Source organism: Apium graveolens, chromosome 7 (assembly GCF_009905375.1).
Source record: "Apium graveolens cultivar Ventura chromosome 7, ASM990537v1, whole genome shotgun sequence".
Classification (NCBI taxonomy): Eukaryota; Viridiplantae; Streptophyta; class Magnoliopsida; order Apiales; family Apiaceae; genus Apium; species Apium graveolens.
Genome location: NC_133653.1, coordinates 85868316 through 85881027, shown reverse-complemented (window position 1 = coordinate 85881027; position 12712 = coordinate 85868316). Strand labels below are relative to the sequence as shown.

The 12712-nt window shown below is 34.2% G+C and overlaps 2 protein-coding genes across 2 annotated transcripts; one reads left to right on the top strand and one right to left on the bottom strand.

The window, feature by feature from the left end:
- The first annotated feature begins 2420 nt into the window (after positions 1-2420).
- On the top strand, positions 2421-6052 carry LOC141670473 (vacuolar protein sorting-associated protein 2 homolog 2). Its single transcript, XM_074476340.1, has 11 exons — positions 2421-2576; positions 2841-2885; positions 3297-3331; positions 3459-3509; positions 4027-4131; positions 4219-4290; positions 4396-4467; positions 4667-4747; positions 4875-4910; positions 5004-5062; positions 5780-6052. Exons 1-11 carry the CDS (start codon positions 2543-2545, stop codon positions 5838-5840), a joined length of 651 nt encoding a protein of 216 aa, XP_074332441.1. The 5' UTR covers positions 2421-2542; the 3' UTR covers positions 5841-6052.
- Positions 6053-6705: 653 nt separating this feature from the next.
- On the bottom strand, positions 6706-12018 carry LOC141672515 (protein LOL2-like). The gene is made up of 7 exons (XM_074479132.1): positions 11679-12018; positions 9207-9320; positions 8366-8476; positions 8113-8225; positions 7261-7341; positions 7108-7179; positions 6706-7024 (listed from the first exon to the last, which is right to left on the bottom strand). Exons 2-7 carry the CDS (start codon positions 9316-9318, stop codon positions 6992-6994), a joined length of 522 nt encoding a protein of 173 aa, XP_074335233.1. The 5' UTR covers positions 9319-9320; positions 11679-12018; the 3' UTR covers positions 6706-6991.
- Positions 12019-12712: the final 694 nt, after the last annotated feature.

The window sequence follows — 12712 nt, the reverse complement described above, 5'->3', positions numbered from 1 at the left end:
AGCTCAAAAAGACTTCACCGGTTGCAGGCAAACCTTTCATCTACAATGGAGCCAAATATGTGACAAATAACTATGCTGGTTTTCTTGAGCAAACTGGTATAAATCCTGATTTCCACATCTTTCAGGATTCGATAGCTTCGAGTGAAGTGGGATATGCACTTACAAATCCCATTGTGGTTACTAGAACTCAAGTTCTTACTTAGAGAACTAGAGTGTTTGATGATGGTGGCCTCAATGGAACTCCAAGTATCACTTTCGAGCACATTGGAGCAACCGGGATTGTGACTTCTACAACTGTAAGGAGTGCTCTTCAAATTCCAACCCACAATTCCTATGATGACTTTGTGGATGATGATGAGATGAGGAGGTTTCTCACTCATATTGGGTATGATAAGGAATTGAAGAACTTGGGACAACTCAAGAGGCCTTAGTGGATGTTGTGTAGGATGTATCCTTCCTTCAGTATCCAGTGCCAAGATTACTGCATCAGGAGTCAAGTCTGCAATACCACTTTGAGGTAGTAGTTCTTGTGTGGATGGTGATTTTGAAGCTTCTAGATCACTTTGATATCTAGGTTCTTGTGGACTTCTCTCCTTAGAATCAGAATCAGACATATGTGCGTGGCCAAGATGCACACCAACTGTCTTTTAGTAGAATGAGACTCAGTAGTCTTGCAAAAAACTTTAACCTTAGAGACCTCATATGTGAGTTTGGTTGTGGAAGCATCATGCCATTCTTAAATGGATTTGGTAGCAAGAGATGCAAGATCTACTATGTCTTCTACACCACTTTGAGGTGTAAGTTCTCGTGGGAATGGATCAATTGTACCTGTTGCATCCCTTTGAGTTGCAAGTTCTTGTGTGCTTTATCCATGGAAATAACATTATTTTTGCAGCCTCTTTGTTATCTTCTCCACTTGCTCATAAGTAATCTCCCTTACTCTTTTTTCAGCTGAACATGAGAATTAGATATTGTGACATGAGCATCAGTGCTTGTGTCATCCTTATGACTCATTGGCTTTTGTGAAGTGAATGCATCATGTCCCTCCTCCGCTATTTCATGTCTCAACTTCAATTTTTATTGAGCAATGTAAGTTTTGACCAACTTCCTTTTCATTGGTCTAGGGCTTGAACTATCAGCATCAGTATTTGTTGTGCCATGTGCAGTTGGTTGAACAACTGGAGTTTGAGCAGAATCAGTATTTATTTTCTGAAACTTGGATGATAAGAGAGCAGTGTCCTCATCATCAGATTCTGACTCAGCTACCACAAGCTTTCTCTTGATAAATTTTGAAGGTTGAGAAGAATGAGAAGCTTGTGCTGTAGATCCACCCTTTGCTACATCAGTTTTTGTAGATGGTGGTTTCTGAGAAGCCCTAATTCCTGATGTTTAAGGAGCATCAGACTTTGCTAACTTCTTTCTTTTTATAACCGATGCCTTTTGGGAGACACTCGAGGTGACTTGTGTATGGGGTTATGTTCGTGGTTGTGTACTTGAGTTAGTTACAAGGGGTGCCCATTAGTTATTTCCTGTAACTTTACACTTTGCAGATTTTATAGACCATAGGTGTCAGGCATCCTTGCAACTAGCAAGTTCCTTGCAGCTAGTGGTAACCAAAGAGCAGGTAAATCTTTTGATATTTTTTTTTCTTTCGGCTTAAAATAAAATGTTTAAATTTTTATACAGAAAAAAATTAAAAATAAATTATAAAACTATATTTTATAATATTCTTAAAATGTGTGTCAAATATATTAAAAAAGTTTGTAAAAAAATGAGTACTAGGGAGGAAGTATCTAACAATAAGTAGGAGCCGAAAATAAATCTATATTATATCATAATAACCAGAATGTGTTATAATTTGTAGTTTACTTAACCCCTCAATTTGGTTATCGATTTGAATTACTACCGTCAGATCTTTTTCTTCAAATAATCAGAGCTGTTAGATCCAAATACTAAAAAAAATACACTTCATAAGTTCTCAGGTTCGAATCCCGTCTACAACAAATATTTATATTATTATTTATAAATATATATATATATATATAAATTCTCATGTTCGAATCTCGTTAACAATGAGCATTTATATTATTATTAATAAAAATACATATAAATTTTCAGGTTCGAATCTTACCAACAACAAATAATTGCATTATTATTTATGAAAAAAATCTCATCAATCATATATTATTTATACTATTTAAATTTAACTTGAAATTATACGTAATAAAGTTTATAATTATATAATTATTATTTAATTATTTATATAAAATTATATAAAATAAAAAAATATATAAAAATATTAACCAAGACCGAGCTAGCTAAGGCAGTATAAGAACAGGAATGCCGATATTCGTAACTCGTAACGGCTACTTTCAACGACTAACATGAGACGCGAGTACATACATACGTTTATGACTAAAATAGATATAAAAAAAAGGTACACGCTCCCCGAGGCAGCCGCACTTAACATCTCTCTCTTCCCAAACACACACATTGAAGCAGCTCAAACTTGTGTTGGAGTCTCTTAGGGTTCGCTCCAAAAATGAATCTCTTCAGGAAAAAAACCTCGCCCAAAGGTAACATGTTTTTTCACTTCCAATTAAGCTCTGCATTTTTTTTTATTTTACTTTAATCTTTGTCTCTATTTTTGTAGATTCCCCTATTTCTTTTCTTTATTTTTTTCTGTTGTCTCGTTCTGCTTTGATTTTGATTTTTATTGGGCTTTAGGGCTTCTAATGTGTCTAAATATATGTTTATTAAAGTGATGTTAAATTAATTTATTTATTTTTTGTGTTTTTTGGATTGACAGTAATTGTGGTTTGTTGTGTTAATATTAACAGATGCATTGAGGACTAGCAAAAGGGAAATGTCTGTTGCTACTAGAGGTATTGTTTCTTTCATTTGTTTCTGGTTCCGCTGTCCGATTTGTGATGTGATATAGGAGTTAATATCATCCCAAATTAACATATCAGTGCATATCGAATATAATTATGAAATAAGTTGAATATTCGACTGTTTAGTCCATTGATTCAGGTGTCTGTGTTCTTGTGCCTGAGAGCTCATTTTCAGTGAGAAGCAGCAAACCTACTGATAAGTATCAGAGTATATTACTTCAAATTAGCTTTTGAAAAAGTTGTTATGTGTCACAACTCACAATAATCACCACATTTACGTAATTTGTGCTTGAAAAGTGTTTTATGTGGTCAAATGATGTCCTTATATTGAAATGCTGTAATACGTTTGCAATGTACCTTGTTCTTTCTGTTATTACATAATGGTTTTGTAATTTATGGCAGGCATTGAACGTGAGATTGCATCTTTAGAATTAGAGGTATGCTACTAAGAGAAAGAATTGTCCATTCTAAACTTTCCTTCAGTTTTTATTATCGCCAAGGAGAAAAGAGAGACCTCTTCGTTCTTATATTTTCCTTCAATCGTGAGTGTATTGAATTTTGTAGGAGAGGAAACTTGTGGCAGAGATAAAGAGAACAGCAAAAACTGGGAATGAGGCAAGTTATATTCACTCATTGATTTCATCGTAGCTCTGTGAAATCTAAAATTCTAACCTGGGAACAAAATCATTAACTTGATGCAAAACAAATTGCTTAAATGAAAGTGTGTGATATGTAATGTGTTAGATGTGATTTTTATTATTATGTCCTCAGAAACGGGTTTTAGGTTTTTTTATCCTTTACAAGGTGATATAAGGATTTGTAAGATTTTGTCCTCTTGGGTTCTTTTTACCCTAAAGCAGTAGTTGATGCCGTCAAGGTTGAGTGTGCCAACTGCCAACTTATGTCTGATCTAAAGCCCTGTCAACATGTTAGTGTTTGCATAAGACCTTTTATGTTAGCTCACAATTTATCCTCTGTCTATATCATGCTAGTTCTCTTAACAACTCCACAAGATATGAAATTCAGGGAATGGCTAAATAATGTCCTTAACTTGTCTTGGCTGAATGTTTTCATTAGTTCCTGCTAGATTATGTTCCATTTCGTTTCTTAAATACTCTTTTATCTAGAGCAGGCTGCCACCAAGATCTTAGCTCGTCAGCTTGTCCGGCTTAGGCAGCAAATAACAAATCTTCAGGGGAGTCGTGCACAGATCAGAGGCGTGGCTACACATACACAGGTAAATAAATGCTCAATCCTCAACTCTGATGAAACGATAGATGCGCTTGGACCTATATTACATGCTCTAATTCATCATGTTTTACAGGCTTTGTACGCCAGCACTTCAATTTCGACAGGAATGAAAGGTGCAACTAAAGCAATGGTAGCCATGAACAAGGTATGTACTTGGGCCTTTTATACGAGAACATGTAAATCTAGTTCCTACTGTTTTGCTGATATTGGATTTTTTACCAACTTTTCATTTGCTAAATTCTTTTTCCAGCAAATGGAGCCTGCCAAACAAGCTAAAGTGGTTAGGGAGTTCCAGAAGCAATCAGCTCAGATGGACATGACGGTAAAATATATTCTTCCCTGCATCCATTACTGATTTTAGATTGCAGCTGCAGTTTGTCCTGAATTTTTTTAAATTGATGTACAATTGACGAACCAATCAGTGAGAAGTTCGTTGCCTTACTGGGGGAACATGATCATACTTGTTTTTCATCTGTTACTTTGCATTCAAACATGCTCATATGTATTATACTGTTATCCAGATTGAAATGATGTCGGAGTCCATTGATGAAACTCTTGACAAGGATGAGGCAGAAGAGGAGACGGAGGAGCTTACTAACCAGGTCAGACTTCCTATCTTTTCTCTGGAAAGTGGTTTGATACCATCAGTGCTACTTGTGCTAGCTAATGATTATGAAGGTTCCTTACACTCACTCACTATTACTCTGTCCGTATCATTTACATTTGCAGGTGCTTGATGAGATTGGCGTGGACATTGCATCACAGGTTTGATTTCTAACCATGTCTTATGGGTGATGTATTTTTGTATGTGACAATGTAAACAAGTTAACACCTCTGTCTTGCTTGGCATGATGACAGTTATCTTCGGCCCCAAAAGGACGGATTGCTTCCAAGAAGGTCGACAATGCTGTTCCTAGGTACGTGACAAAGCTCTCAACTGGAAAACAGTTCCAAAATTTCAATAATTTACACCATTAGTAGAACTTTGCAAGGGCCGAGTTGGCATCTTTACTCTATGTTTTCCTATAAGTTCTCACAATTCATATCAGTGGCTCATATTTATTTCAACAAGTGCAGTGACAGGTTTAAATAAATTTACTTTTAATCTTAACTGGCCTATAGTTAGAAACTGCAGTAGTTTCCTGAGCTGTATTCTACTACACTTTATGATCCCCCCTCAACTGATACTAGAAGGAATATAAGTATGTGCAGCTATTCAGTCTATAGATTTTCCTTCATGCTTGTTTATTTTATATTTCAAATTTGCTTTTTGTTTAATCTGAATCATAAAATAGATATCAAATTGCAAATATAAGTATGTCTGAGAAACATTTGAATTAGTAGAAATATTTTGATGGACCAACTTACATAGCACTACTTGTTAGTACATTAGTTACAGATTATTTGAAAAGTTACACTACTTGTTAGTACATTAGTTACAGATTATTTGAAAAGTTACGGTACAGTTTTCTTTTTTGAAACTACAATGTATCGAGATGAAGGGAATGGATATACGGTCTCTATTATAATTTTCTTTCATAACTCGAATGGTACTGGCACTTGTAGATCTCCTACTCTAAGTTTGTTAGTGTTTTTAGCCAAATCGTTAACAGCCTTTCTGCACTGATATGCAGTTCTCAGCCTAATGATGTGGAGGATCTCGAGAAGAGGTTGGCTTCACTTCGACGCATCTGATCCCGAGAAATTTGCATAGTGAACAGTCCTAAATAGTTTATTTTCTCATGTATAAATACATATTAATGATATATCTGTGCATCCGGTAAATTTCCCTCCAGGGATAAAAGTTGTAGTACTATTAGTGCTCTTGACGTTCTCATGTTTGCAGTTTATAAATACATAGAAATGTCTCACCTTGCTCTTGAGTGTTGAGTACATACATTTAATGACTCCTTTATTTAGTTTTCCCAACTTATTTTATTTGACGGGTTATTACTTGAAGTTAAGGTGCATTGTTATCTGCTGGATCTTACTCTGTATATGCCATAAACATATTCAGTCTTGCCATTTCTTGTTATTCATGATCTGGAAACACCTTCCTGAATTCAGAAGGAAAAACAATTCCCCACTTCATGGACACTAAAATTTCTGGATTCCTTTTGATTGAAATTTTAAATGATTGGATGACTGAATGGTGCAAAGTTATGTATGAAATGTATTATATAACAGCAATTAGTAACTAATTTTCGAGACCCTACCACCTAAATGTAAGATCTACTTTCCAATATTAGGCACTTGGGTAAAAATTGAGTTCCTCCAGCAAGTTCAATTCATGCTTGGTTCCTCATAAATATTATAAAATATAAAATTTTAGCAATTTAATTAGTATATTTTATTTCAACTGCAACAATGATCATTATACTTATTATTATTATTATTATTATTATTATTATTATCAGCGATCCTTATTCTTCTTGTTATTAATATAATAATAAATTTGAAAAGACAAACTATCGAAATAAAGGGAAACAAACACTGCCATCTTCAATAAAACCTGTGTTACCCCAAACAAGCTCAAGTTTGAATCCAAGACCCATTTCAATGCGCAAAAAAGAAACCAAATTCCACATTTGTCTAATTTTACATTAACATTTGTCACATAGTAATACCAACAAACTTCCCCAATAGTTTAATGCTTTCCAAACATTTATTTAATACATTAATCACAACTGCGAGAGTTATCACGCTTCTAATTACTATCCTTTCAATGTACATCAAATTTTTTCCTACAATCTGCACCTTAGTATCACAAATAATAGGCACCAGTATAAACAATACTTGAGCAGAATCTTGAGATTCTGATGTCTTGGAACTGAGTTGCATATTCACTATGTTGTGACGCCAACAACAACATTGCTTACCTACAAATTATATGCCCCAAATCAGTGATTCCTGTGTATAGATCAGTATTATATATATAAAGTAATGGGTGGTAAAATCTCACCAGTTTGCCACTTTCATCAACTGACATTGGATTCTGAACGACAACAGTTTGACTCTGAGAACGTGGTATTGCCTACATAAATGTAAATAAATGATATATCATACAGTGAACATGCCAAAATCAACTGCTAATACTACTAAAAATAGGACTCACCGGTGAAGTAGAGGCTGTTGAAGCAGATGTCGCCACCCCACCAGGTCTCAAAGCAGGAATTGGGACCCTTGCATTACCCATCTGCAAGTTATCACAAGACAGTCAGTACCTGAGATGATATAAAAATCCTATCAACTGCTAAATGTGCTTGCAACAGACACACACAAAGAGACTACATCATGAACCAAGATATCACATTTTTTAGTAAGAAAAGTTTTAACCTAATAATATATAGGACGTAGTGATAGCCGTTGGCCAGAGTTCGAAAATACTTCTATATTTGCAAGAATAAGTTTTAATAATTAATCAATTGGTACAACAGAAAAATGATAGTGCACACTTAAAACCAGTAATGAGAATAAATAGAGCGGCAATGACCAAATCAGATATTCAACCACAAATACACAACAGATTAAACCAGTTTGAATGCAGGTGCAAATTGTAATGGATCCAAAATAGCCAGCTATAAGAAACCACTTAAAGAAGCTCACTGTTTTTTACAACCATTCAAAATCAAAGCATTCAATATGTGAAGCAATACTGATTCAAGTAACTAAACTAATAACCATCCAGCCCAAATCTACCACAATAAAGGCCGATCAGAGAAATGTGCAAATAAAGAGAGAAGAATAATAAATAATGTTGGCTGGTCTTGCGCATGATTCGGGGAATATCTATTTCAGAAGTCAAAGAAAAAACTTCCAGAAAAAAGAACTACTCTACTATGTTTATTAAAAGCAACAAGCAAAATATAAAAATCATACATATGAATATGAACAAATGTGCAAAGAGATAGAAGACTTAAATAGATATTCCACATCTAAACATTTAATATAGATCAAAAGGACTCACATTGACGATCGTTACATAGTGACAAACAGCACATTTGACTGAGGGAGCTCCATATGGATACATGAGTGTTGTACGGCAATTACCACAATTGACATGAGCAACCTGACCCGATGCTATGTATTAAACAGAAGAAACCAAGATTAACAAGCAGTTAGTGAGTGGATTGGAGACCAAAAAGAAAAAGTGTTACCCGGGCAGGGAGGAAGAGGTACACCGTATACACAAAGAATTAACATTCCACAATCATATGTACCTGGCACAAGGTTCACTGTGTGGCAGCATGAACATCTCACACTTGAAGCTCCACGAGTATACATTAGCAACGTACGGCAACCTCCACATATTAGTTGGGACATTTCCAATCCTGAGGATTTCACAAATCACGAGGATGATGAAGCATGTAGTTGCACCAAATTAAAACAGAGAATTTACAGGGAAAAAAGGCGATACATGTAAAATGGAACATATCGATTAAAGTCTGTAAGCAGGAACGATGATCTTTACTAACAAACTCGCAATATCTTTAAACAATTTTTTTATAAAATAGTTCCTCAAGTAGAAATGTCCAGAATGAGGAACTGGCCCACACCATATTTCACCCATTAGCAACCTTGATATATAAGTAATGTGCTTAAGCATTTATAATCAAGAACACAAATCAATATTACAAATTAGAGAAACACAAATAAAAAAAATATTAACTTCTTTGTTTCAGCCAATTTATCTGATAGGAATCAATTTAATCTTTTCAAATGTGGTACAAGATAAATCAACAAGAAATAATTTAATTTGGATTACAAAAGATAAACAATGGGCTGGATATTGTTTAAATACTTTTTTTTATTTAATTTTTTTCACTTTATTTAGCTCCATTAATTTTAAAATATGACTTACAGATCTATACTATAAATCACAGCTCTACAGGCATTCTCTTTATAGAAAAGGTAAAATTAGGACTATTTTGCTTTCTTTCTCTTTAAAGACAATAAAATCTTTTATGATATCTGGCGTCATGTTAGAAATATATGGTTTACAGACCAGTGACCACAGATCAATACTGATACACACAAAGAGCAAAATATAGTAGACCATACCAGGAGGTGGAACCGTTGTAACTACATTACAAACTGCACAACAAACATTTGCAGCTCCTCTTGGATAAAGAAGAATAGTCCTACACCCACTGCACACTAGCTGACTCTGCATAGCTGTAATGCACAAAAAGCATTGTACAAGTTAATCTCAATTCTAAACTTAAGTAGGAGAATTGATGTAATTCTATCAACTTTCTTTTAATTTAACTACATAGAATGAGCTCTTTCATGTTCCAAACGATAGAAAACATTTTGCTTCAAAACTCTAAATCATAATAACCAAACAAATAACACTTTAGAGACTATGGTCTAAAAATTACATCGGCTGAATACATTGCGGGTGATCATAACAGAAAGCCAAGTAATAACTGGTATGAGTTCAAGTGTGTGGTAAGAAAGTATGAAACATCCTAAAAGTGACAATTTTAGATAGCCACATAGGTTCACGAAAAAACATCTTTTTCAGATGCAACTAATAGAAGTCTTCTGGAATGACACAGATGCCAACTTCATATTGAAAAGCCACATGAAGCATTCCGGAAATATCAGTTAGCATGTTAACTTTTGTTTAATATTGCGCTCTTTACTACTAAAATTCATAGATATGTGCATGCAGAAGAATAGTACACTCTGATCCTTCAGAGCATGGATTGGAGAGAATGTTAAAATTTGTGCAAACTTCATGAAATTTCTAGAATTTTTGAGAAGTTAATTTTGCATTCATAGGTTCATCTCATGCATGATGCATTAGAAAGTTCAAGCACCCGCATTTAATAAATGTACTATGAATATGTCTAGGCCCATGTATCTAAGCTGGTCATCTAGAATAATCCACTGCTGCTATATATTGTAATCTGCACATATGTTACAATTACAAATCAGATTTTAGAATTCAAAATATATTTCTTTATAATTTTCCTGTTCTCAGTTACCAAACAGCAGTGTTGTGTGGGTTTTCTACTGCATTTTCTGCCTAATCCATTGAGTCGGATCTTGAGCCTGCTGTTACTGTGTTTACTGCAGTTAGAGAGTGTTCATGATTCTCTCACCTGGGGAATCATTGATTTTTTTACTACACATAAGTACTATTATAGTTCTTTATTACTATAGCTCTTTATTTTAAAACTTATTATCTAGTGAAAATTAGATTACACATATTTAAGAGAGACAGAGAGAGACCAAAATCTTTGGTTTACCCCTCAAAGAAAAAATGCAAGTCTACCCCAGATTCACCCCAGTGCTATTTAAACAGGTTAGTACACTCCATTTAAACAAAGCACTTTAAAAAAAACCAGGAGGTCTTTTTGGTATTTTCTACCAGGGCAAAATGCTTGACTGGATCAATATAGCAGTTTAACGAATAGATTGAAGCAGTTGGTACTTGCAGACTCATGCAAAAAGATTTTTAGATCCTTTCATAAGTTCTAACATACAAGTGAAAAAAATTCCATATCTAGTACTCTACTAAACTCATCTGGAATTGAAGTTTTGAACTTGTAGATATATAAAATTCCGATCAGCTAGAGAGTAAGGTAACTGAAAGCTTAGTTCTGCAGATAAAGAAGGCATGCCAACATTTAGCAATTATTTTCCTACACAATTTGAGGGATGGCCACTTATTATTGTTAAACCTAAGTGTACTAGCCACTAAATTACAGTGTATCAAAGGTAGAAGCCTGTTATAAGAGAGAACACAACACAATGAGACCTCATGTGAAATTTTAAATATAATTTTTGGAGTACTAAAAGACTTTCTATTGGGTACTAATAAATACATCACCATTTAGGTATCTAGTTCAGAAGATAGTGGTTCATCCTGTGTTCATACTCAAATTATTATGTAGCTCAGGGACCAAATATCTCTCTAATATGTTCCGAAGTTGCCACAAAACCATGTATTGCATCCAAATTTCTTTAATTATCAAGCAAAACAATCTGCTTGTATAATCGCACAAAAAAACACTATCCAAGTGATAAACAGTTGAAGATTGACCATGAAATACACTTTCTTGATGATCAAATTTCAGCAAAGCGATTGTCAAAAGAAGTCCCTCTTAAGTACTCACACGGTCAAACATTACTCGAGCCTGCTCACCTAGCATTCCCCTACCTAAACTGCATCTTACACTGATATCTATAATTTTATGTATCTCCTTCAAATCCCACTAATTAATCTATCAAAGAACCCTGTAAAAAATCTACCCATCCAAGATTGGTCACAATTACGAACTCTATGAGTATCATAAATAAACCAATATATACAATCAACTACAATTTCAGATGCTTTCAAGTACAACTAAAGCAGAACCATCAACAACCCCTGCAACTCAAAAGTAACAACAAAACTCATGAATTCATCACATCCAGTTAAAATTACCTACTATTAACAAGTCAACCCAAATCATATTTTCAACTATATTAAAAAAAAAGATTCAAACTTTACAATCAGAATACAAAAGGGTAACTTCTTACCTATAAGAAAGATCTTGAACAATTCTGAATGAGCGAAATTGAGAAGAAAAAACAACACTTTCTTGATAAATACAAAGAAACAAGATAAATCTTCACAGACCCACCTTCCAAGATTTGATTTTGGCAATGAATTTAGAACAAGAAATTGAAAAGAAGAGAATGATAAATAGATAAGCTTGGATTATGGCGTTGAATATTTATGTTTCTTGCTTTTGCAAGATTCTTTACTTTTTCTTATCAATGTAAAGGAAATATAAATATAATATTTATTAAGGGTGGTGGGTGTATATATAGAATGGGTGAAAGAAATCTAGAATGTTTCAACCGAGAAGAACATAATTCGAAACTTCGGTTGGGCAATTTCAATTTCAATAATTTCAATCAATTTTCTATTTATCACCGTTCATAATCATAGCTGGACAAGTCAATCAATATCTGGCATTTTGCACAGCCTTGACTTATTTTGTGTGCAATTATATTAATATAAATTTTATACATAAAAAATCTTATTAATATTAAAACGATGAATTATATAAAAAAAATGAGAATTTAAAACAGAATTTAATGAATACATATTGAATACTTAGGGTCTGTTGGACCGGGGTTAAGGGGGGTTGGGCTGAGTTTTAACGACCCATGTTTGGGAAATATTTTTGTTACAAGGGTTGGGCTGAGGGGGATTTATTGGAGGGTTAAGGAGGGTTATGTCTTATAACAAAGTCTAGCATTTTCAACACCCGAAATCGGGGTGTCAGATTCACTTATTTCTTTTTCTCAATTTCACTGCGCATTCGCCTCCTCTCTGCTTCCGCTCGGATCCGCTCCTCCATTAACATCTCGGGCATGGAAATCTCCACGGTACTCTCTCTCTCTCTTTCTTTCCCCTCTCCCTCTCTCTCGTTTTATTTTGCAAATATATAATGCTTAATTGAAAACAATGAGAAATCTTGATGTGTTGGTGGAAGTTATTTTTATTGGGCAATAAGGGTGACAATCTTATTGAATTTGGCGGGTTAAAATGTAATGACTTGAGT

Excerpts from the sequence above, each read along its gene's own strand:
- LOC141670473 (XM_074476340.1), top strand. The coding sequence starts at position 2,543 with ATGAATCTCTTCAGGAAAAAAACCTCGCCCAAAG. Across the intron at positions 2,577-2,840 it reads GAAAAAAACCTCGCCCAAAG|ATGCATTGAGGACTAGCAAA; the intron begins GTAACATGTTTT and ends TAATATTAACAG. Across the intron at positions 4,468-4,666 it reads CAGCTCAGATGGACATGACG|ATTGAAATGATGTCGGAGTC; the intron begins GTAAAATATATT and ends ACTGTTATCCAG.
- LOC141672515 (XM_074479132.1), bottom strand. The coding sequence starts at position 9,318 with ATGCAGAGTCAGCTAGTGTGCAGTGGGTGTAGGACTATTCTTCTTTAT. Across the intron at positions 8,226-8,365 it reads CACAGTGAACCTTGTGCCAG|CATCGGGTCAGGTTGCTCAT; the intron begins GTACATATGATT and ends TTTAATACATAG. Across the intron at positions 7,025-7,107 it reads TTGATGAAAGTGGCAAACTG|GTAAGCAATGTTGTTGTTGG; the intron begins GTGAGATTTTAC and ends TATAATTTGTAG.